The 24,534-nt window shown below is 39.5% G+C and overlaps 1 protein-coding gene across 1 annotated transcript; it reads right to left on the bottom strand.

Moving 5' to 3' along the window:
• Positions 1-868: 868 nt before the first annotated feature.
• Positions 869-24,126, bottom strand: LOC139370492 (voltage-dependent calcium channel gamma-1 subunit-like). Its single transcript, XM_071110007.1, has 4 exons — positions 23,553-24,126; positions 10,431-10,505; positions 2,256-2,393; positions 869-2,072 (listed from the first exon to the last, which is right to left on the bottom strand). The coding sequence occupies exons 1-4, from the start codon at positions 23,785-23,787 to the stop codon at positions 1,843-1,845; spliced, it is 678 nt and encodes a 225-aa protein (XP_070966108.1). The 5' UTR covers positions 23,788-24,126; the 3' UTR covers positions 869-1,842.
• Positions 24,127-24,534: the final 408 nt, after the last annotated feature.

Genomic DNA, 24,534 nt, shown 5'->3' with positions numbered 1-24,534 from the left:
TATATATTAAAGCCGTATACTGGATCTAGATGGTACATATTAAGGCTCTGAGTTTTTCCCTGATCATTTGAACTGAAAGACCCTGAAAGTGTTGGCTACTGAATACCTTGTGAGATCTAAGTTAAATGCATCAGACACTAACTAAAATCAGAAAATTATACCTTGATTAAAAATAGAGCGCTTGGTTCCCCTAAATTGAATGGGATCAAATAGTCAAAGAAATTGGGCTGCCATGTGCTCAGCTCTAAAAAATAATTACAATAAATTAAAGTTGGGAGGTTTTTAGTGTTTCGTGTACACCTGCTAGAACTGAACCTTTTCCAACATGGCAACCCACACATTCAGTGGTTCAGAGACTGTTGGTGTTTAGCATTCTGATTGGTATGCACACTAAACCCACCAGACAGCATTATTTGCTTCTCCAATTTACTGTCACACCCATGTATTATTCTTATAAAAGTAAGTCTGTTTGAAAACTGAAAATATATATTGTTTCACTATAAGTCTAACATGACCTAAATTGTAGAATTAAAAGTGATCATTTTGATAACACTTCTTTACATCACAATTAGTGTTATGTATGCTGTCAATACTTAAAGGAGTTGTAATAATATTAAACACAATTAGTGTTATGTATGCTGTCAATACTTAAAGGAGTTGTAATAATATTAAACACAATTAGTGTTATGTATGCTGTCAATACTTAAAGGAGTTGTAATAATATTAAACACAATTAGTGTTATGTATGCTGTCAATACTTAAAGGAGTTGTAATAATATTAAACACAATTAGTGTTATGTATGCTGTCAATACTTAAAGGAGTTGTAATAATATTAAACACAATTAGTGTTATGTATGCTGTCAATACTTAAAGGAGTTGTAATAATATTAAATACTTAATCATGATGTAATAATTTGGAATCTGATTCTAACAATTTCCTGGTTTAGCTTAATCTTGCCTGAATTTGACATAAATTCAATGCAAGTGCTTGATGCACTGAAAATAACAGGAGAACCATCTCAGTTATAAATTGATTGACTTATGTACAGAATTATCATACAAAACACACAGTACAGAAAAGGTGAATGCATAGGTCAAATGTCAATCCATTACTATTTATACCATTAAATAACATGTCAAAATGTATAATTAACCAGGTTTCCAACCAACCATTTCATGCTGATGAATTAATTACCTGACACTTGAAAAAAGTCACGACTGGGCTGATGGAAACAGGAAATACCTCTACAATTTTATAAAACAGACAATTTGCTCGTTGGACATGGTGGGGTGTTTTTGTGTCAGAAATGAATTATGTGAGAAATGGTGGTGGAAATGCCTTCATCTGCAAATATGTATATAATAACCATCGTATCGAAGTAAACTTGGGAGTCACGCGATGATACTGTATGTTGTGTGGTCCTCCCACTATGACTCAGGAAAGCATGCAATTTATTAGGCTACAGACTAAATAAGTTATGAGATTCACATGGTGGTGAAAGTGCCATTGGACAAATAAAAATTGTATCGCTCTTATCCATAATAATCTTTAAATGTAGGTAGCCTACCCGCACTGTATCTGCGACGTGTTGGCTAGAAGGCACGTGCCAAGACCAGATCAGCACATTTGCTATATAATGCAACAGTTTTTTGTCGTCATTAGAGTCGAAAATGCGATGGAAACCCATTTAACTTGTATTTTTCATTCGGTACATTGGACTGCTCCCAAGCACTGTGTGAAAGAACCCTCTGTTTCCACTATAGAACGACACAAAGTTGATCGTGATCGTATTGCTTTTAAAGAAAGTGTCACTCTTCCTCCTCTCATCCCTCCTTGTCTATTACTCCACTTCGTGTTCAGCGTCCATGCAGGACTCCCAGGGGTTTTGGGGCATGCGGGGCATGGAGAGCAGGAGGAGGCCGAGGCCACTGAGGAAGAGGAGGCAGAAGCCAGCGCAAGCACAGGCAAAAGACCAGGAGTAGGAGTAGTCTATCCAGATGGTGTCCTCGCTCTCGATCATCCGCTTTACCGACTGACGCATCACCTCCACTGAGATGACAGCGCACAGGCCTGCGATTGGGGCGGAGAGGGAGAGAGGAGGATGGGTTAACGGCGATGACCTCCAATCACAGGTGTTTTTAATTTGATCTACTACATTATGATTTTAGTACTGTATCTGTTCCCTTAACCCATTGATAACAGTACAACCAAAATATTAAAAAGGTCATGCGTTATCTGCTTGTCTGGTCTCACCTGCAAAAGCGAAGAACATTCCGGCAGGTTTAAGGATGTAGTCATTTCCCTTCTTGAAGGAGCACAGGAGACACAAGGTGCCCAGGATCATAAAGGCCAGGCTGAAGATGGCGATGGCCGCTGCCGAGATATTGTACTCTGAAAAGAGAGCAAATAGAGGTCACTTCAAGATGTCCCCTGACCTATGAAAATAATATATTTATATAAAATATAGTATGCCATTTAGCAGACGTTTTACATATGGGTGGTCCTGGGAATAAAACCCACTATCTTGGCGTTACAAGCGCCATGCTCTTACTAACCGAGTTACAAAGTACATAATTACACAACATAGGTTAAAGTTGCTCCTAACCACTGATACAGGGTCAGACATTTTTACCCATCCCCATGGTTTAGGTTAGGATTGAGGGAAGGGTAACTTCTATCTTAAGCAATTGTACAACCTGTAAACTTGTAGAGTGCTACTTTCCTCCCTCCTAAACTGGATCTGCATGAATTAACTTTCAATACTCTAATTTGTTTTCATTTTACGTTACAGTACACTAAAAGGTAAGCAAAAGTCATTATGGTGGGTTGTGGAGATTAATTTATTTGTATGTGTATATAAATCAGCCATAAAACGATAGAAGGCTTACCAAGAAATATTGTTTTATTCCAGAGCAGCATGAGTCCATATGCCTCCAGCTGAATTATATAAATGATATTTCATTACATTGCAGCGCTGGGCGTAACTGGATGTGCAAACGCTTATGTGGATTTTTTAATTAGGCTTTAATTTCTGCCTGAGAAAATTGTTGACGGGACCTAACTGAATTGTTACGTGTGCAGACCAATTTAGTTTGTCACCTCATTGTACAATACATGAGGTTGTGTACAGTCACAGAAAGGACAATTAAATCTATTTTTTTAAATTATCAGCTCTCTCTGAACAGGAGTGTGAAGTATGATAAGGAAGACAGAATTTCACTTGGTTGGTGGAATCTGCCATCACTCAAACTACCTAAATCAATCAAACTAACTAACAGAATGAAATAATTAGGCTACATTTGAAATTACATTGCGCTTTAAGTCAAAATTGTTGTGTGAAATGAGAGCCATGTTACCCAGTGAAAAAGTTCCTCTGGCAGTAAGGCAGCCATCTTTATTCAACCAAAGGAGAGAAATATGCTTGGCATTACTGTAAGTTGTTTACTGGCTTGTTATTCCAAGCTGCTTAACCAGCCATTCCAGTTATGTTGTTGCTGTGATGTGGATGGAGGAGCTAGGTTTTGATCTTCCGCCTGCTCTCCTAGAATCGGTGCCCAGGGGAGAGCCTCGCCTCGGGGGCTCCCCTTCATCTCAAGCTGGGGGAGGATGGTGGCTCTCACCCCTTGAGTAGTTCTGGAATCATGCAACATCCCGCTGGAGTGCTAGCTCTCTTCCCCTTGAAAACCCAAAGAGAGGGGTGAGTGGTGTCAGAGTAGGTTGGATCAGTGGTTTAATGTCTGAAGGGGCTAAAATATCTATTTTGCGCTCTATTGGTGCTTTAGTGATTGTTATCCCAGGGTCACTTTCAGTTTAGCTCTGTGTACGCTGCTCAGCTGGATCTGCCTGTGGCCAGTCGTACTGAAAGCACTGGAGCGTAGCTCTATGGCCATGTTCCATATAAATGGTAACCATTGGTTTATTGATGAGAATCCCAAATGGGCATTTGGAGTGGGCCAGTGCTACATTTCAAGTAAGGGCTATTTCTGTCTCTGGGGCTAGCCATTAGCATTTGCATGAGATGTGTGTGTGTAAATATATTATGAGTTCACACAAATATTAAGTGTCATAGCTTTTATTGCAGGACTTTTGATTGTGATAAATTACCTCCACGGTCAACCTATTAAATATTAATATTGGAATGTGCAGCCTTACCTCGAGTGTGCACCCATGAAATGGGGTATCAGCCTACTCAGTGACACCCATAGATTACAATCCCATAGAGTTTACACAAATATTAGCGTCATAATACTATTGCAGGACTTTTACAGTCCAGTATGAATGTTCAATACACACAATAGATTGACTGGCGAGGTGATTTCTCACAGTCAAAGTCCTGCAATAAGATCTATGATGCTAATATTTGTGTGAAATCTTTGGAATTGTAATCTGTGGTTGTCACTCGCTGGGCTGACAGCCCATTTCATCGGTGCACACTTCAAAAGTAAGGCAGTGCGTTGCAATATTAATTTCCAATACACACAACAGACTGACTGGGAAGGTGATTTCTCATCCCGCAATACACTGCATCCTTCTCCCTCTGAAATCCTGCACCGCTCTCCCGACCTGCTGCAGCCACAATCTGCTTGTTGCTTTAAACAGACGTAGTATTTTGTCATAAACCGTGTTTTAGACATGTACTCATGTAATTCAACAAACACCATGTTGTTAGTCCTCAAACCATGTTTTTTGCAGGACTTTAGAGAGTGACTTCCTTTAAAAAAAAAAAAAAGAATCCCTGTAAAAATAACAGCCTATGTGGCATTGGTATGAGTCAGAAACAGTTATTTTAGTGTCAAAATTGACAAAAGACCTGTAAATAGGATCATTTTATTCAAAGTCTGGTCCAAAACGGAGTTTGGAACATCCATCCGCCACAACGGGTAAATGAAAGTTGGGTTTTGATTTGACGATGTCCATTTTCCCACTAACATGGGGTGAAAAGCAGAGGTGATTGCTCTCTGTCCAATAGTAGACAGTGAGACAGACCTGCCCAGCAGCTCTGACTGTGTTTAAATAAGACAACACGTCATGCATTGTTTAAACTTGAGAAATACTGCACCATACACCTTAGTTAGATGTAAAATTGCACAACTAAAACATCCTCTGCAAAAAAACGTCAAAATTAAATACAGATTTCTTGAGTTCTTAGATTCATTCTGGGAATTTTGAGGAAGTGAAATAGGCTTCCTATTGTCTCATGATGGACAAACATCATTAAGCAAATGCAGAATCGGTCAGGAAACACACCACCAAGACTGAAATCAAATTTTTCTAATGAGCAACAGAAAAATACATGTGCCAATCGGTGTGTTCAGTGGCTCTTTGACGGTGTGAAATCACCACACTATTCAGCCTATTGTACATATTGAACATTCATATAGCTTTACCTATAGTGTGTGCACCCATGAAATGGTGCATCAGCCTACTCACTGACACCCACATATTAACATTCGGAAGAGTTTACACAAATATTAGCATCATAGCACTTATTGCAGGACTCCCCAGTGACCCATGCAAACAAAAAGGAGACGTTAGGACGTCTTCGGAACATTAAAAGGTTTTGACGTGGTCACCTGGACGTCAAAAACAGTGACATGCTCGTATCTCCTGATCTATGCGAACTGATTTGACGTTTCTTGACAGAAAAGGTTGAAAATATTACATCACAGATTGGCAGTAGCCAGTTTTACACCAGCAATGCTCGTTCAGAAGCACAAGAGGCAATTGTTGCTGCTACAGTCTACTGCTTCTTATTGCTCATTTGAGCAAATATCCATCTCTCCTTATATGTACTCATATACACAATGTCCTTATAAACCACAGTATGAATGCATGTCCTTATAAACCATATGTCCTTGCAAACCTGTGAATGTACAGGTATATTATTTCAATATGATCCAATGAACAAATGTGAAGTAATTTAATTGACAGGTCCATGGGAAAGGTGGGTCCCTATAAACCATGTTATAAACTGACTGACATCATAAACTATAAAAACGTGTGTGTGTGTGCGTAAATATATTCTGATTTACACCCTACTGATTGGGTCTGACAAGGCCCTGCATGTGCTTAGCAGTCCTGTCATATGTGAGTGTACATTGAATGGGCCAAACGTGCACAGTACTGGCAGGGTCACAGAGGGGGCTAGTGGAGAGATGGGGGGGGAGGAAAATGTCCAAGAGAGAAGGGAGTGGGCATTGAGCCGGATTAGCTCTGTCACATGGAGTTCCATTGATGCTACCTGCCAGATCGGATACCCAGCTAACACATAACATTCTGAGAACCATATGTTTTTTGATTGGGAATTTCAGTGCTTCCGCGTAACGTTTTCGCAAGTCATGTTCTTTCCATAAAAAAACACGAGAAAACAGTAGTAACGTTGTCACGAAACCAGTATCCCGATACTAGGAAGAAAGGAAGAAAAGGAAACAAATTATGAAGCAGACTACATTTCTTGAGGGAAACCTTCCCAATGTTGGATACAAGAAGTCTTACGTTGTCACCCAGAGTCACATTTGCTTATTCTCCAAGCAATAGCACACAATATTTAACAAAGGTAGGATTTAAAGGACCATAGAGTTGAGTCTGCTTCGTGTTTTCTTTTCTTGCCATGGAAAATCTGGGATTGTAGTATCGCGATAACACTAGACAACACTAGTTCAAAGAACATTCTAAGAATGTTTCTAAGAATGTTTTTTTTTTTTAAACATATACAGTCTGTTCTCAGCGTCAACAAAACGCTCTCTATCCTTTAACGTGCTAAGTGTGTTCAAGTGTGTTGTCCATCTCCACTAACTGGCCACACCTGATGTTAATGAGTGCTTGTTTCATTTGAAATGGGGTCTGTTTGAATAGACTAAAATGAACAGCTTTGTAAACAGCTGAGTAAAAAACAAACAAACATGGCATGCTAGCTCTGTCCTGGTGACGCAGTGGACTAATGCCATGGCTAGAGAACAGAAGATCATAGGTTTGAATCTCACTGACGCCGTGCATTAATACAAAATCTAAACATTTTTTGCATGATTAATGCCCAAGCAAGTTTTCCATGTTCTTGAAACATTCAGGGAAAGTTAAGGAAGTTATTCAAAAAAACTCCAAATAACCTATAAATTCTGTTCTCAGAACGTAAGTAAAAACATTCCAGGAAAACATATTAAAACGTTCCCAGAACCGCCCTGCAACCTAAACTAACATTCCCAGAACAAGCTAAATGATCATTCAATTTTCTGAACATTTAAAAAAAAATGTCAGTTCCACCGGTCAGGAAACATATGGCTTCGTTCGCAGAACCAATGAGAAATCAAAAATGTACGTTTCCACAATTTCCTAGGATGTGCTAGCTGGCTATCCATTCAGTTGACTTGGCCTCGTCCCTTGGTATACTGGGAAAACTCCATATACTTCAATGTTTCTTCTTGTTTTGAAACCAAGGCTGATGGACAAATGCTTACAAAGACCAAGGGCCCCATTCAGTCCGTAGTGCTGATGAGATACGCTACAGCGCATTAGGAAAGGAAAGGCAATCTTCCCGCGTCAGCGGAGACTGCATTGACAGTTAGGACTCCATAAATCGGCTCAATCGGAAATTACCTTGAAATTTCCATTGCGCTGTAACGCTTTGTGCTTTGGTCTTTGTTAGCATTTGTCCATTATACTTAGGAGACAATGGGCAGCCCTGCCTTGCGCCTAGCATGGAGTTGAGATGTATCCAATTTGGCTTGTACTATTCACCACCCATGTCCCAGGTTGCTTATTTGTTTTTATGACTCTCCCTTTAAATCTTCTCTTATGAAACATTTGTCAAAAGTACTTCAAAGAATACACATATTTTGTTCTTGAAGAGCATAAACCAATATACAGGTAACTGCCAAAATAAAGGAAACGCTTGTGTAAATGAAGGATATAAAGTATATTAAAAGCAAGTGCTACCAAACAGGTGTGGTTTCTGAGTTAATTAGCAATTCAAACATTCCACCATGCTTAGGGTTCATGTATAAAAATGCCCAGTTGCCCATTATTTTGGCTACTATGGCTAGAAGAGATCTCAGTGACTTTGAAAGAGGGTCCTCAAAGGACCATAAGGGGCTTAAAGGGTGTGTGTGTGTGTGTGTGTGTGTGTGTGTGTGTGTGTGTGTGTGTGTGTGTGTGTGTGTGTGTAAGTCCATTTTGATTTACACCCTAATGATTGGGTCTGACAAGGCACTGCATGTGCTTGGCGCCCTTGCGTGCATCACATGAAGTCCTGTCATATGTGAGAGTACATGTCTCTAATGGGCCAAGCATGTGCACAGTACTGGCAGGGTCACCAATGGGGCTATAGGGGAGATGGGAGAAGGAAAATATCCAAGAGAGAAGGGAATGGGCAGTGACAGGGATTAGCTCTGTCACATGGAGGTCCATTGACGCTACCTGCCGGAGCTTATATCCACTCAGTTGACTTGGTATCCTGGGAAAACTCTAAATACTTAAACATTTCTGCTTGTGTTGAAATTAATTCAAGGCTGATGGACACATTCTAAGAATGACCAAATCACCGTTGGTTATGTGTGCAAAGCTTAGAATGAAGCAGTATGTCTGGTTCTTTGTGCGTTTGTTTTTATTAGCATTTGTCCATGAAACTTAGGGGGCAACGGGCAGAACTGCCTTGCACCTACCATGGACTGTTTGAGTTGAGATGTATCCAATTTGGCTTGTATTATCCACCACCCATGTTTCATGTCCCGAGTTGCCTGTTTTTTGTATGACTGTTCCCTTTGAATCTTCTCTTATGAAACATTCTGTCAGAAGGACATCAAAGAATACACTTCTTCTGTTCTTGAAGATCCACTACATGACCAAACGTATGTGGACACCTGCTGATCTCGTTCCAAAATCATGGGCATTAATATGGAGTTGGTCCCCCCTTTCCTGCTATAGCAACATCCACTGTTCTTGAAAAGGCGTTCATTAGCCGGTGTTCCAATTCATCCCAAAGGTGTTCGATGGGGTTCTGTGTGGACCTTGCTTTGTGCACAGGGGGCATTGTCATTCTGAAACAGGAAAGGGCCTTCCCTAAACTGTTGCCACAAAGCTGGAAGCGCAGAATCTTCTAAAATGTAATTGTATGCTGTAGTGTTACGATTTCCCTTCACTGGAAATAAGGGACCTAGCCGAACCATGAAAAACAGCCCCAGACCATTATTCCTCTTCCACCAAACTTTACAGTTGGCACTATGCATTGGGGCAGGTAGCGTACTCCTGGAATCCTTGCAAACCCAGATTCGTCCATCGGACTGCCAGACGGTGAAACGTGATTCATCACCCCAGATACAGGTTTCCACTGCTCCAGAGTCCAATGGCGGCGAGCTTTACACCACTCCAGCTGACGCTTGGCATTGTGCATGGTGATCTTAGGCTTGTGTGCGGCTGGTCGGCCATGGAAATCCATTTCATGAAGCTTCCGACGAACAGTTCTTGTGTTGACGTTGCTTCCAGAGGCAGCTGGGAACTCGGTAGTGATTGTTGCAACTGAGGAGAGATGATTTTTACACGCCACACGCTTCAGCACTCAGCGGTCCCGTTCTGTGAGCAAAGTGGCCTACCACTTTGAGGCTGAGCCTTTATTGCTTATAGACATTTCCACTTCACTATAACAACACTTACAGTTGACCGGGGCAGCTCTAGCAGGGCAGAAATTTTACGAACTGACTTGTTGGAAAGGTAGCATCCTCTAACGGTGCCATGTTGAAGGTCACTGAGCTCTTCAGTAAGGCCATTCTACTGCCAAAGTGTGTCTATGGAGATTGAATGGCTGTGTGCTTGATTATATACACCTGTCAGCAACAGGTGTGGTTGAAATAGCCTATTCCACTAATTTGAAGGGGTGTCCACATACTTTTGTATTTATAGTGTATAACCAAGTGTACAAAACATTAAGAACACCTGCTCTTTCCATGAACAGTGGAATCCAGGTGAAAGCTATGATCCCTTATCACCTGTTAAATCCACTTCAATCAGTGTAGATGAAGGGGAGGAGACAGGTTAAAGGATTTTTAAGCCTTGAGACAAGTGAGACAAATTGTGTATGTGTGCCATTTGAACGGGGTAGGGTACTAGGTGGCAGGCGCACTGATTTGAGTGTGTCAAGAACTGCAATGCTGCTGGGTTTTTCACACTCAAAAGTTTCCCATGTGTATCAAGAATGGTCCATCACCCAATGGTCATCCAACCGACTCAACACAACTGTGGGAAGCATTGGAGTCACCATGGGCCAGCATCCCTGTGGAACGCTTTCGATACCTTGTAGAGTCCATGCCCTGACGAATTGAGGCTGTTCTGAGGGCGAAAGGGGGTGCAACGCAAAAGTAGGTAGGTGTTCCTAATGTTTTGTACACTCGGTGTACGTGAAAGTTACAAAACAGAATCATGGCGCAAAATAAACCTTACCTTTCTGGGTTTTGACTTCAAAAATCTCAGACTCGTCCCCTGGAGTGAAGTGTTTGAAGTAAGTGCAGTTCTCCGCTGTGGGAGACATGAAAACAGAGTTAGGTGAAGGTTCAGATCGTAGCACTTCAGAGCAATGTGCAGTTACTCATCAATACGCAGAACATCACAGAAGTTACTAAACAATCGTGAAAATAGCTATATTTACTTCATAATAGATGCACAACACTTTGGAAATACAGTAGCATAATAGACCAACGTGTTTACCAAGAACTGTTTCACGAGTCTTCCACAAATGTAAAGACGCTAACTTAATTAAAAAAAGAAAATGATTTTTATGCTTTTTGCCTGGACTACCTTTAAACTACTTTTATATGGTACTGATGAATAAGCATTCTGTAGTTGCGATGTAACAGTTGTTAATCAACACGGAACAACATTTAGGCGCGCAACTTTCATTGTATGGTGTGCGCTGAGTTGACATAAAAACCCTTCTCGATCTGCACCATGTTGATTGACAGTGTCAGATTTGTTGTTAGTGTAGGTTATGTTGGGCATCCATAAGCGGCGCATCCAATCGGAAGTACATTTAATTGAACTTGCCAAAATGATATAATTACTCCTGTGTATACAAAAATAAATACATTCCTTCAAAACACTACACCAGAGAGTATGATTTAGCCACAGAGGATGATTCGCTTCTTTTTTTTTAATAGCTGTGGATTGTATTAAATCACAAGGCCTGGGCATAACCTACAGTTGGGAAGCGCGCAATTTTGGCAGGCTGCGCAGCATATCAAATAGCTGATTGTTGATTTGCGGCTGTCAGTGAAGTTAGGCTATCAAAATGATCAACTCACAGTAGGCTATTGAGCGAACAGTAGCCTATTTTATTGTCACTCTATAGCGGAGACCATCGGCCATATCCCCGGTTAGTGCGCATATTCAGTGTCTTATTCATTGGGTCCCTGCACCTGTAGGGACAATAATTTCCTCCTCCAGGCTAGTTGAAAGTCATAGCCTGTGTCTCCCCTTTTCATAGGCCTCGATTAGATGGTTGCAGTCCAGACGTTTTTATTGATCTGAGTTTGTCAGAGTAGCCTATCATTTTTGTGGCATTAAAGATTCTGCTAGACTCCAGTTATGGAGACGAAAGTGTCGTAGAATTGCATGAAATATGTTTTTAAAGGGCCAATTTTCTTCAGATTTTTTAGGATCCTCATTAAAATGAACACCTAGCTGGGGCCAGGCTCTGGAAGTGTGCAACGAAATTAAAAGAAAAGCAGAAGGGTATTTTTTTTTGCGAACAGTGAGTTGGTTATATTATTAGCCTAGTTTATGACTATCCAATCTACTCATCATATTACGAATAGAAATCCATTTTACGTTAGTCTGCAAATAGATAGATGCATGAGATTCTTTATCATTTTTAGCTTCCCCAAACTTGAAACAGCCGATAGGGGCATCCCATTCACTTGGGCCCAATGTGCTCACCACCGGGGATCCGTGCTAAGCACAAGTACAAGCTGATCCACAGAATACGATCACAGCGATTGCAGGGGGCTAGGTGTATCGCCCTAAGCTTTGATGCTAAGCCAGAACGTCAAAACATCCATTCGCCAGGGAAACTATATTTGTAAACGGCGGCGGCAGACCGCTGTGTGTCTCGTCTCTCAGACGTTAGGGGAAACTTCAGAGTCGCTCAACTCTGTTCTGTCACCGGAGAGGCCTGCTCTGCATCAGATACGTGGCATCTAATGTGCTGGGCCAACTACAGGGACCACGGGGGAGTAAGTGACAGGCTTTCATGTAGAATTATGTGAGCTAAGCATGTTATCACATCGGCTCCAGCGTTCCTCATATCCACACATACACATGGGCTGGAGATAATTCCCCCCTCCCAGGACACCCAGGAAGATAGAGTTAGTGGTGGGTGGGGTTGCCAGTTTGGATGCATTACTCAGAGAAGGCTAATAAAGAAAGATACACAAAGTATGTGCAAATTCAATTACCTGGATTTGGCGCCCATACATGGCACCAGCAAAGCACTCGTTATTAAGTAGAACCAAGCAGACCAAATTTGGAACATGTTTTAATGACTTAATTTTCTCGGTGTAAACTGGTTTTCTGGTTGAGAAGACATCATATAAATCAGAGTACAACCAACTGGTCTTTGTTACAACCAGGTAAACATGTATTGTTCAGGACAGAATGAAAACCTGAAGTTAAATATGTCACATTTAGGTTGTAATCTAGTCAAATCACCAGATTTCAACCAGGTAAACATGTATTTTTCAGGACAGAATGAAAACCTGAAGTTAAATATGTCACATTTAGGTTGTAATCTAGTCAAATCACCAGATTTCAACCAGGTAAACATGTATTTTCCAGGACAGAATGAAAACCTGAAGTTAAATATGTCACATTTAGGTTGTAATCTAGTCAAATCATCAGATTTCAACCAGGTAAACATGTATTTTCCAGGACAGAATGAAAACCTGAAGTTAAATATGTCACATTTAGGTTGTAATCTAGTCAAATCATCAGATTTCAACCAGGCAAACATGTATTTTTCAGGACAGAATGAAAACCTGAAGTTAAATATGTCACATTTAGGTTGTAATCTAGTCAAATCATCAGATTTCAACCAGGTAAACATGTATTTTTCAGGACAGAATGAAAACCTGAAGTTAAATATGTCACATTTAGGTTGTAATCTAGTCAAATCATCAGATTTCAACCAGGTAAACATGTATTTTTCAGGACAGAATGAAAACCTGAAGTTAAATATGTCACATTTAGGTTGTAATCTAGTCAAATCATCAGATTTCAACCAGGTAAACATGCATTTTTCAGGACAGAATGAAAACCTGAAGTTAAATATGTCACATTTAGGTTGTAATCTAGTCAAATCATCAGATTTCAACCAGGTAAACATGTATTTTTCAGGACAGAATGAAAACCTGAAGTTAAATATGTCACATTTAGGTTGTAATCTAGTCAAATCATCAGATTTCAACCAGGTAAACATGTATTTTTCAGGACAGAATGAAAACCTGAAGTTAAATATGTCACATTTAGGTTGTAATCTAGTCAAATCATCAGATTTCAACCAGGTAAACATGTATTTTTCAGGACAGAATGAAAACCTGAAGTTAAATATGTCACATTTAGGTTGTAATCTAGTCAAATCATCAGATTTCAACCAGGTAAACATGTATTTTTCAGGACAGAATGAAAACCTGAAGTTAAATATGTCACATTTAGGTTGTAATCTAGTCAAATCATCAGATTTCAACCAGGTAAACATGTATTTTTCAGGACAGAATGAAAACCTGAAGTTAAATATGTCACATTTAGGTTGTAATCTAGTCAAATCATCAGATTTCAACCAGGTAAACATGTATTTTTCAGGACAGAATGAAAACCTGAAGTTAAATATGTCACATTTAGGTTGTAATCTAGTCAAATCATCAGATTTCAACCAGGTAAACATGTATTTTTCAGGACAGAATGAAAACCTGAAGTTAAATATGTCACATTTAGGTTGTAATCTAGTCAAATCATCAGATTTCAACCAGGTAAACATGTATTTTTCAGGACAGAATGAAAACCTGAAGTTAAATATGTCACATTTAGGTTGTAATCTAGTCAAATCATCAGATTTCAACCAGGTAAACATGTATTTTTCAGGACAGAATGAAAACCTGAAGTTAAATATGTCACATTTAGGTTGTAATCTAGTCAAATCATCAGATTTCAACCAGGTAAACATGTATTTTTCAGGACAGAATGAAAACCTGAAGTTAAATATGTCACATTTAGGTTGTAATCTAGTCAAATCATCAGATTTCAACCAGGTAAACATGTATTTTTCAGGACAGAATGAAAACCTGAAGTTAAATATGTCACATTTAGGTTGTAATCTAGTCAAATCATCAGATTTCAACCAGGTAAACATGTATTTTCCAGGACAGAATGAAAACCTGAAGTTAAATATGTCACATTTAGGTTGTAATCTAGTCAAATCATCAGATTTCAACCAGGTAAACATGTATTTTTCAGGACAGAATGAAAACCTGAAGTTAAATATGTCACATTTAGGTTGTAATCTAGTCAAATCATCAGATTTCAACCAGGTAAACATGTATTTTTCAGGACAGAATGAAAACCTGAAGTTAAATATGTCACATTTAGGTTGTAATCTAGTCAAATCATCAGATTTCAACCAGGTAAACATGTATTTTTCAGGACAGAATGAAAACCTGAAGTTAAATATGTCACATTTAGGTTGTAATCTAGTCAAATCATCAGATTTCAACCAGGTAAACATGTATTTTTCAGGACAGAATGAAAACCTGAAGTTAAATATGTCACATTTAGGTTGTAATCTAGTCAAATCATCAGATTTCAACCAGGTAAACATGTATTTTCCAGGACAGAATGAAAACCTGAAGTTAAATATGTCACATTTAGGTTGTAATCTAGTCAAATCATCAGATTTCAACCAGGTAAACATGTATTTTCCAGGACAGAATGAAAACCTGAAGTTAAATATGTCACATTTAGGTTGTAATCTAGTCAAATCATCAGATTTCAACCAGGTAAACATGTATTTTTCAGGACAGAATGAAAACCTGAAGTTAAATATGTCACATTTAGGTTGTAATCTAGTCAAATCATCAGATTTCAACCAGGTAAACATGTATTTTTCAGGACAGAATGAAAACCTGAAGTTAAATATGTCACATTTAGGTTGTAATCTAGTCAAATCATCAGATTTCAACCAGGTAAACATGTATTTTTCAGGACAGAATGAAAACCTGAAGTTAAATATGTCACATTTAGGTTGTAATCTAGTCAAATCATCAGATTTCAACCAGGTAAACATGTATTTTTCAGGACAGAATGAAAACCTGAAGTTAAATATGTCACATTTAGGTTGTAATCTAGTCAAATCATCAGATTTCAACCAGGTAAACATGTATTTTTCAGGACAGAATGAAAACCTGAAGTTAAATATGTCACATTTAGGTTGTAATCTAGTCAAATCATCAGATTTCAACCAGGTAAACATGTATTTTTCAGGACAGAATGAAAACCTGAAGTTAAATATGTCACATTTAGGTTGTAATCTAGTCAAATCATCAGATTTCAACCAGGTAAACATGTATTTTCCAGGACAGAATGAAAACCTGAAGTTAAATATGTCACATTTAGGTTGTAATCTAGTCAAATAATCAGATTTCAACCAGGTAAACATGTATTTTTCAGGACAGAATGAAAACCTGAAGTTAAATATGTCACATTTAGGTTGTAATCTAGTCAAATCATCAGATTTCAACCAGGTAAACATGTATTTTTCAGGACAGAATGAAAACCTGAAGTTAAATATGTCACATTTAGGTTGTAATCTAGTCAAATCATCAGATTTCAACCAGGTAAACATGTATTTTTCAGGACAGAATGAAAACCTGAAGTTAAATATGTCACATTTAGGTTGTAATCTAGTCAAATCATCAGATTTCAACCAGGTAAACATGTATTTTTCAGGACAGAATGAAAACCTGAAGTTAAATATGTCACATTTAGGTTGTAATCTAGTCAAATCATCAGATTTCAACCAGGTAAACATGTATTTTCCAGGACAGAATGAAAACCTGAAGTTAAATATGTCACATTTAGGTTGTAATCTAGTCAAATCATCAGATTTCAACCAGGTAAACATGTATTTTCCAGGACAGAATGAAAACCTGAAGTTAAATATGTCACATTTAGGTTGTAATCTAGTCAAATCATCAGATTTCAACCAGGTAAACATGTATTTTTCAGGACAGAATGAAAACCTGAAGTTAAATATGTCACATTTAGGTTGTAATCTAGTCAAATCATCAGATTTCAACCAGGTAAACATGTATTTTTCAGGACAGAATGAAAACCTGAAGTTAAATATGTCACATTTAGGTTGTAATCTAGTCAAATCATCAGATTTCAACCAGGTAAACATGTATTTTTCAGGACAGAATGAAAACCTGAAGTTAAATATGTCACATTTAGGTTGTAATCTAGTCAAATCATCAGATTTCAACCAGGTAAACATGTATTTTTCAGGACAGAATGAAAACCTGAAGTTAAATATGTCACATTTAGGTTGTAATCTAGTCAAATCATCAGATTTCAACCAGGTAAACATGTATTTTTCAGGACAGAATGAAAACCTGAAGTTAAATATGTCACATTTAGGTTGTAATCTAGTCAAATCATCAGATTTCAACCAGGTAAACATGTATTTTTCAGGACAGAATGAAAACCTGAAGTTAAATATGTCACATTTAGGTTGTAATCTAGTCAAATCATCAGATTTCAACCAGGTAAACATGTATTTTCCAGGACAGAATGAAAACCTGAAGTTAAATATGTCACATTTAGGTTGTAATCTAGTCAAATAATCAGATTTCAACCAGGTAAACATGTATTTTTCAGGACAGAATGAAAACCTGAAGTTAAATATGTCACATTTAGGTTGTAATCTAGTCAAATCATCAGATTTCAACCAGGTAAACATGTATTTTTCAGGACAGAATGAAAACCTGAAGTTAAATATGTCACATTTAGGTTGTAATCTAGTCAAATCATCAGATTTCAACCAGGTAAACATGTATTTTTCAGGACAGAATGAAAACCTGAAGTTAAATATGTCACATTTAGGTTGTAATCTAGTCAAATCATCAGATTTCAACCAGGTAAACATGTATTTTTCAGGACAGAATGAAAACCTGAAGTTAAATATGTCACATTTAGGTTGTAATCTAGTCAAATCATCAGATTTCAACCAGGTAAACATGTATTTTCCAGGACAGAATGAAAACCTGAAGTTAAATATGTCACATTTAGGTTGTAATCTAGTCAAATCATCAGATTTCAACCAGGTAAACATGTATTTTCCAGGACAGAATGAAAACCTGAAGTTAAATATGTCACATTTAGGTTGTAATCTAGTCAAATCATCAGATTTCAACCAGGTAAACATGTATTTTTCAGGACAGAATGAAAACCTGAAGTTAAATATGTCACATTTAGGTTGTAATTTAGTCAAATCATCAGATTTCAACCAGGTAAACATGTATTTTTCAGGACAGAATGAAAACCTGAAGTTAAATATGTCACATTTAGGTTGTAATCTAGTCAAATCATCAGATTTCAACCAGGTAAACATGTATTTTTCAGGACAGAATGAAAACCTGAAGTTAAATATGTCACATTTAAGTTGTAATCTAGTCAAATCATCAGATTTCAACCAGGTAAACATGTATTTTTCAGGACAGAATGAAAACCTGAAGTTAAATATGTCACATTTAGGTTGTAATCTAGTCAAATCATCAGATTTCAACCAGGTAAACATGTATTTTTCAGGACAGAATGAAAACCTGAAGTTAAATATGTCACATTTAGGTTGTAATCTAGTCAAATCATCAGATTTCAACCAGGTAAACATGTATTTTCCAGGACAGAATGAAAACCTGAAGTTAAATATGTCACATTTAGGTTGTAATCTAGTCAAATCATCAGATTTCAACCAGGTAAACATGTATTTTTCAGGACAGAATGAAAACCTGAAGTTAAATATGTCACATTTAGGTTGTAATCTAGTCAAATCATCAGATTTCAACCAGGTAAACATGTATTTTTCAGGACAGAATGAAAACCTGAAGTTAAATATGTCACATTTAGGTTGTAATCTAGTCAAATCATCAGATTTCAACCAGGTAAACATGTATTTTTCAGGACAGAATGAAAACCTGAAGTTAAATATGTCACATTTAGGTTGTAATCTAGTCAAATCATCAGATTTCAACCAGGTAAACATGTATTTTTCAGGACAGAATGAAAACCTGAAGTTAAATATGTCACATTTAGGTTGTAATCTAGTCAAATCATCAGATTTCAACCAGGTAAACATGTATTTTCCAGGACAGAATGAAAACCTGAAGTTAAATATGTCACATTTAGGTTGTAATCTAGTCAAATCACCAGATTTCAACCAGGTAAACATGTATTTTCCAGGACAGAATGAAAACCTGAAGTTAAATATGTCACATTTAGGTTGTAATCTAGTCAAATCATCAGATTTCAACCAGGTAAACATGTATTTTTCAGGACAGAATGAAAACCTGAAGTTAAATATGTCACATTTAGGTTGTAATCTAGTCAAATCATCAGATTTCAACCAGGTAAACATGTATTTTCCAGGACAGAATGAAAACCTGAAGTTAAATATGTCACATTTAGGTTGTAATCTAGTCAAATCATCAGATTTCAACCAGGTAAACATGTATTTTTCAGGACAGAATGAAAACCTGAAGTTAAATATGTCACATTTAGGTTGTAATCTAGTCAAATCATCAGATTTCCTCCAGATAAACATGTATTTTTCAGGACAGAATGAAAACCTGAAGTTAAATATGTCACATTTAGGTTGTAATCTAGTCAAATCATCAGATTTCAACCAGGTAAACATGTATTTTTCAGGACAGAATGAAAACCTGAAGTTAAATATGTCACATTTAGGTTGTAATCTAGTCAAATCATCAGATTTCCTCCAGATAAAGATGTATTTTTCTGGTTACTTAAAAAGCTGTTCACAAAACAATCTTATACAACTAGTATACAACCTGACAATGATGTCATAAAAACTTAATTGCAACCAGTATTGCCCGCTGGGGAAAACCTTGGTTTTGGTAAGGTCCATGAAAAGGAATCTAAATGTTTTAATGTTTTAACTCTCACACAGAGGATGTTTTTGTGAATGAGGACAGGGACTGGCCATCAAGGGAAAACCCAGAGGTGGTTACTTAGCAACTGGCTTGTCTGCTCTTTTTATTGAGTAAAGGAGGGCAGGGGAATGAAAAGGAGGCAGAATTCAATGTTTTGGTTTGGAGAGAGAGAGTTCATTTATAGAAGAGTCAGAGTACATTCAGTCCATAAAAGGTCAATTGCTGAGTCACCTCAGCTCAACCCAGCCATTTGAAATCGTTCACCCCTTAAAACCAAAAGCCTCGGCTCTAGCTTCGGTAGTATCTCTGCGCACCACAAACTCCTTTGTTAATAACCATAATGGACCAGAAGTGATTCTTGTCATCATGCTGAAGACCAAGTGCCCTTTCATTGCGCTGAGAGGAGAGATAGCCCACGCTGCATTATGAGATACTTGAACAGACATTGGGGCTGAGTTGTTGTCTTTCTGTGTTTGTTAATTGAAACACTAAATCCAGGGATTATGCCAATTATGCGGAGGCGTTGCTCGCCTCATTAGTTTTTGATGTCCTCATTACGGCACTCCCATCCTCACCTTGAGACACACACACACACACACACACACACACACACACACACACACACACGGTCTGTGCCGCTGTGCACTCTAATGGCATTGGAGGCCACTCAAAAAGTCTCTAATGATGGGTAGAAAAGACCCAGGCCTTCCAGGAACTGTCTTACAGTAGATGTGCTTGGTATTCAAACCCAGGTCTCTATAAGGACGTGTAAGGCCATGTCTATCCACAACCATGAATATCGCCCCACACTACCAGATGCCGTGGCTCTCTTTGTGTTGTATTAATTCCACCCTGGAACCTTATCACTTGGCACATGTCCAGACAATGCTCTGTCTATCAGTGAGTGGATTTGTAATGCCAGTGTTGTCCCACCGTGTAACATCCAGGTGACACCCAAGGCCTCTCCACACCAACAGGGTATATATATTTCAGTGCGAATGGAGGAGTCCAAAACCGCACGCTAACTAGGAGCCACTTCGTCGACGTCAACATCTCAAGGAGACAACAAGTAATAGCACCCGGTGGAACTCAACAGCGTATCAATTAGCTGACTTGCTCAAAACATAAACTCTACGCGCTACTAAAACAATCCTACACCCGTCTTTAGGAAGGTGAGGGCATCAGAATAAGCCTCGACTCTTATTGTACTGAGGTGCTTCACAGTGAGTTTGTCTGCCTGTATATTAACAGCCATGTCATCAACATAAGGTGTTAGGCATTTCTCTGAGCCCGTGTTTTCATTCTCTTTGCCATGTTGCATAGGCTATAGCTAGCAGCATGTGTTGTGTTGTAGACGAAAATGACCCACCCAGAAAAATCACCCCAGACCACTCTAGCTTGTATCCGATGGTGCCAGCTAGGATGAATACGAGACACACGTTAAATACAAACATTTCAGCTCACGCCTAAAATCGAAATAAGGAAATACAACCCACCATTAGATAGTCGACCCATTAAGATCGTTCTATACAGAAAGGCAAACCAGAAAGACCAACATGCAACATTGGGAACAAGTCATCATTGGCACTTCCACAGCCGGGTTGCCCCTCCCAGGACTGGTATGTGGTTGAAGTTCCCGGTTGCCTTACATGCCAGCGCTTTGACTAGCCCACCCCAGGATCCTTTGTAGCCCACCCCAGGACCCTTTGTAGCCCACCCCCAGGGGACAAGAAATAACTTTGAACGGTGGGCAACAGGGCAGCGCCAGGGAGGGGGTTAGGGGTTGAAGGGCTATGCCTGGCTTGTGCAGGTGGCCTTGTCACTCAGTAGGGCTCTGAAGGTGTGCACACACTTGACTCCCTCACAGCTCTTACCCTGGGACAGCTGGGTATTTACACAGCCTATATTTATCCTCCGTAGTGCTGCGCACAACAGAAAATCCCGCCGATATCTTTGTTTCTGTAACAGTTGCTATATTGGCTTCGGGCTGAACATCTCGCCACATCCCTGACCTAGAATGTATGTTTGCTGTTCATATGAAGTCCATCATATCAATATCCTGTTTCACAGTCATTCTTATGTTCTAACTATCTGTTATGATTATTTAGGAAGGCAAACGAGATGAGCAACAAGTGGGGAGCAACCTACATGTACATATATACAGAGATCTCCATTTCTCCTCACGGAATTTGATCTTTGTAGACTACCAGATAAAGTATATGTACACATTTTTTATTCCAACTCGGATGGTAAAATTCAGGGAGGGTCACTTCGACAGTGTCATCATCTTAGAGACGAGAGTGGTTGGTATTTCTCTCATTAAGATGTGGGGCTATAATAAATATTGCTATTCATTCGCAAATAGAGCTAGCGATACCAAATGAAACCCTGGTGTCTGGCTTTGTACATACTAGAAAGGTTATATTCATCTTGGCACCTATCCACTGCATTACTTCTCACACGCAATGCCATTACTCACTGCGTGAGTGGCATTAGCAATGTAGTCAAATTTGGTTGTTAGCTACAAGGGAGTTTTAGCAACATGATATTCATTGAGTTTTTCCCCATAAAGACTATTTGAAAATAAGTTTAGGCTTTTTCATTTGTGATCAGAGTTAAGGGGTGTGAGTTGTCTGTAGTTTCGCCAATGAGTTATCATTCAAAAATGTAAAAGCCAGCCCTACGTGGAGAGATGCCAAGAGCATCTCACCCACACTGACCACCAAGTGTATCCATGATAGGCCTACGCCTGATGGTACATAACACCATGTATCTAATAAGACAAGTTTGGGTATCTCTAAATAGCCTGCCCAACACTGTTCCTTACATTACCACTATCTGACTGTGATGTTGGTTCGGGAATGCCCCAAGCTTAACATTATAAATCCCTTGATTCTTTCTAGCTAGGAGGGGTCAGCCAAGAATGTTTACAAAATGAGCCTCAACCAGGCATTTCCATCTGTTCGTAAACGTGCCTGCCTGCACCAGTCGACATATGAATTTCCCAGAAGCCCATAGCTGAGCTAACTATGGGAGGGGGCACATTTGCTTCAGTGAATCTATCCAAGATTGTTGTAAAGGTGTGTATGTTCGGGCATTGGGACCTTTGGGCGATGGAAGCGTTCAAATGGCGGAGCAGTCGGAAAGACCTCAAGAAACGCAGGGCAGAATGTATCAGAAGTCATCAGAAAGTGTGCTTCCTTCATTCTGCTTTGTATCGGACCAGTACTAAAACAACGTGTTGTATTGCTTTTACAAGCTCCACTCAATTAGTCCCCTTCCTGTCTATGCGTTCATTTCTCACTCAATGTGATATTGACTCACAGCCTTTAGTGTGAGTCATCACAAGTTAGTGTAGCGGGATCAAAGCATTAGTTGTCATTCAAAGGTCGGATAAAGCCGGGATTCAATCCGATCGGCCCTTTTTGGCTATGCACCATTTAAAGGCAATGTCACGGAGGTCGCATTCCAAGTAAACGCTGCAGATGTCGGCTAAATTAGAAATGACCTTTTAAAATGTCAACCGCGCTACAAAATGGATCATCCTTGGTCCCGATTGAATCCTGCCCTGGGTCATGTTTTGATTGGAGTAAATGACAACTGCAGTCATTATAGAGTGTATGTTAAGGCATTGGAGGCTAGACTTGTGAGAGCTGGCACTCAGGGGATACTGCAGCTTCAAGAGTTCTTAGTTGCTAAGAGCTGGGGGACAGACACCTCGTCATTTAATTACTGTGGGGAAGTAGCTGGATTGGGACTTTAAAGGTTAAGATTAGTCTGAAAGTGTTGTGGTCAGTCTGAAATTGCTTGACTTAGCTTAGTTTATCTTATTGTTGTGCTATTCATTGTAGCATAGGCTAATTCTCGCACTGTTGGGTAGTTACCCCTTGTTTCCTGGCTTCTGAAGCCCCAATATCTCAATTAAATAATTGTCTGACAAGCAGTTCTCCACACCAGGAGGGCTTGTGGTTAAGAGGAACATTAGCTGGCCACATTGCAAAGATGACTGGTGCTTGATGACAATGGTCAAGTGTTGAACCATGCCCTTAACAAGAGTTAACTGACCCCCTTCCACAAAACCCAATCTCTCAGGCCTGTTATAACAATCCAAATACAGTTTTTTTATACTGTGTGATAGCACATATTTCTTGATCAGCAGTTAGTGTGTATCTGCTTTAACAATAGTTATAGACACAGACAATGTTTTAAAGTACCAAATTGGTCGGTGTTACATTTAGGTAACATTAGGTAGCCTCAGACATTGGACAGAGAGGTTCGGGATTAGGATGGGCACAGACAGTGCAGATTTTCAGGTCCAAGCTGTTAGCCGCCTCCGTGTATCTTGTCTTACCTCCAGGTAAGCTGATGGGGCCACAACCCTTTCCATTGTAGTCCGCCTCACTGATGTAGATGACCTTCTTGCACAGCCTCCAGAGGCCAAAGTGGGCCGCTTCACACGTCGCGTTCACCTGCTCCACCCGCGGGCTCAGCACGGCCCAATGGTCCGTCACCACCGCCGTAAACATGGACGCCATACCCACCAGGATCACAAAGAACGTGATCTTCACCTTCGTATGTTTGTGCATGGTGTAGTTTGTACGTGGAAACACTGACAAGAAGATGTCCAAAGAAGAAGAAATGCGTAGCACCGAGGTCCTCGCTTGGATCAGACTTGAAGGGACGTCAAACTTGTGGAGGCTTCGGTGGTGGATTTTCACGGGCTTCACTCCTTAACAGCCAACACTGCCGTCCACAAATGTCTCTCTCTTCCCTAGCCTACACCCTATCACTCTTTGTCTCTCTCTCTCTGTTGGATTTGTGCCTCTAGTTTGAGGGAAAGGGGTCAGTTTAGCTGTGCCCTAGTTTTCACGGCCCTCTCCCTTCTCTGACTGTGTCGACTGAGGGGGGCCTGTGTGCCTCAGACTACAGCTGTTAAGGTGGATCAGGAAAGTTGATGACCAAACTGACTGCCATGGTGGGGTATGGGAGTGGCGGCGGGAGGGGGGGGGGCTGCTGCTATAAATGTGTGCAGTGATTCAAGATGTCAGGCTTTCTTTATCGGGTTACATCCGAGTGGGTGGGAATGTGTAAATGCCATGATAAGGGACTTAGTCACGTAAATGATTTTTATCTCCCGATACTTACCGTAATATATTCAACACTTTTTATTGGCCAAACATCTCAGTGAACTAATATATATGTGCTGTGACAGAGTAAGTCTAGGACCTACCATTTTCACCAGTTCATTTACAACTGCATTGGTGTACTGACCTCTCATGTCCATGCTATGACAATTAGTGGATGCTGTTTTAAAAGGATTTGTGTTGTTACTA

The sequence above is a fragment of the Oncorhynchus clarkii genome, chromosome 17, assembly GCF_045791955.1.
Source record: "Oncorhynchus clarkii lewisi isolate Uvic-CL-2024 chromosome 17, UVic_Ocla_1.0, whole genome shotgun sequence".
In the NCBI taxonomy this organism is placed as follows: domain Eukaryota; kingdom Metazoa; phylum Chordata; class Actinopteri; order Salmoniformes; family Salmonidae; genus Oncorhynchus; species Oncorhynchus clarkii.
Note: the sequence above shows the minus strand (reverse complement) of the source record. Positions and strands in the feature narration are given on the sequence as shown.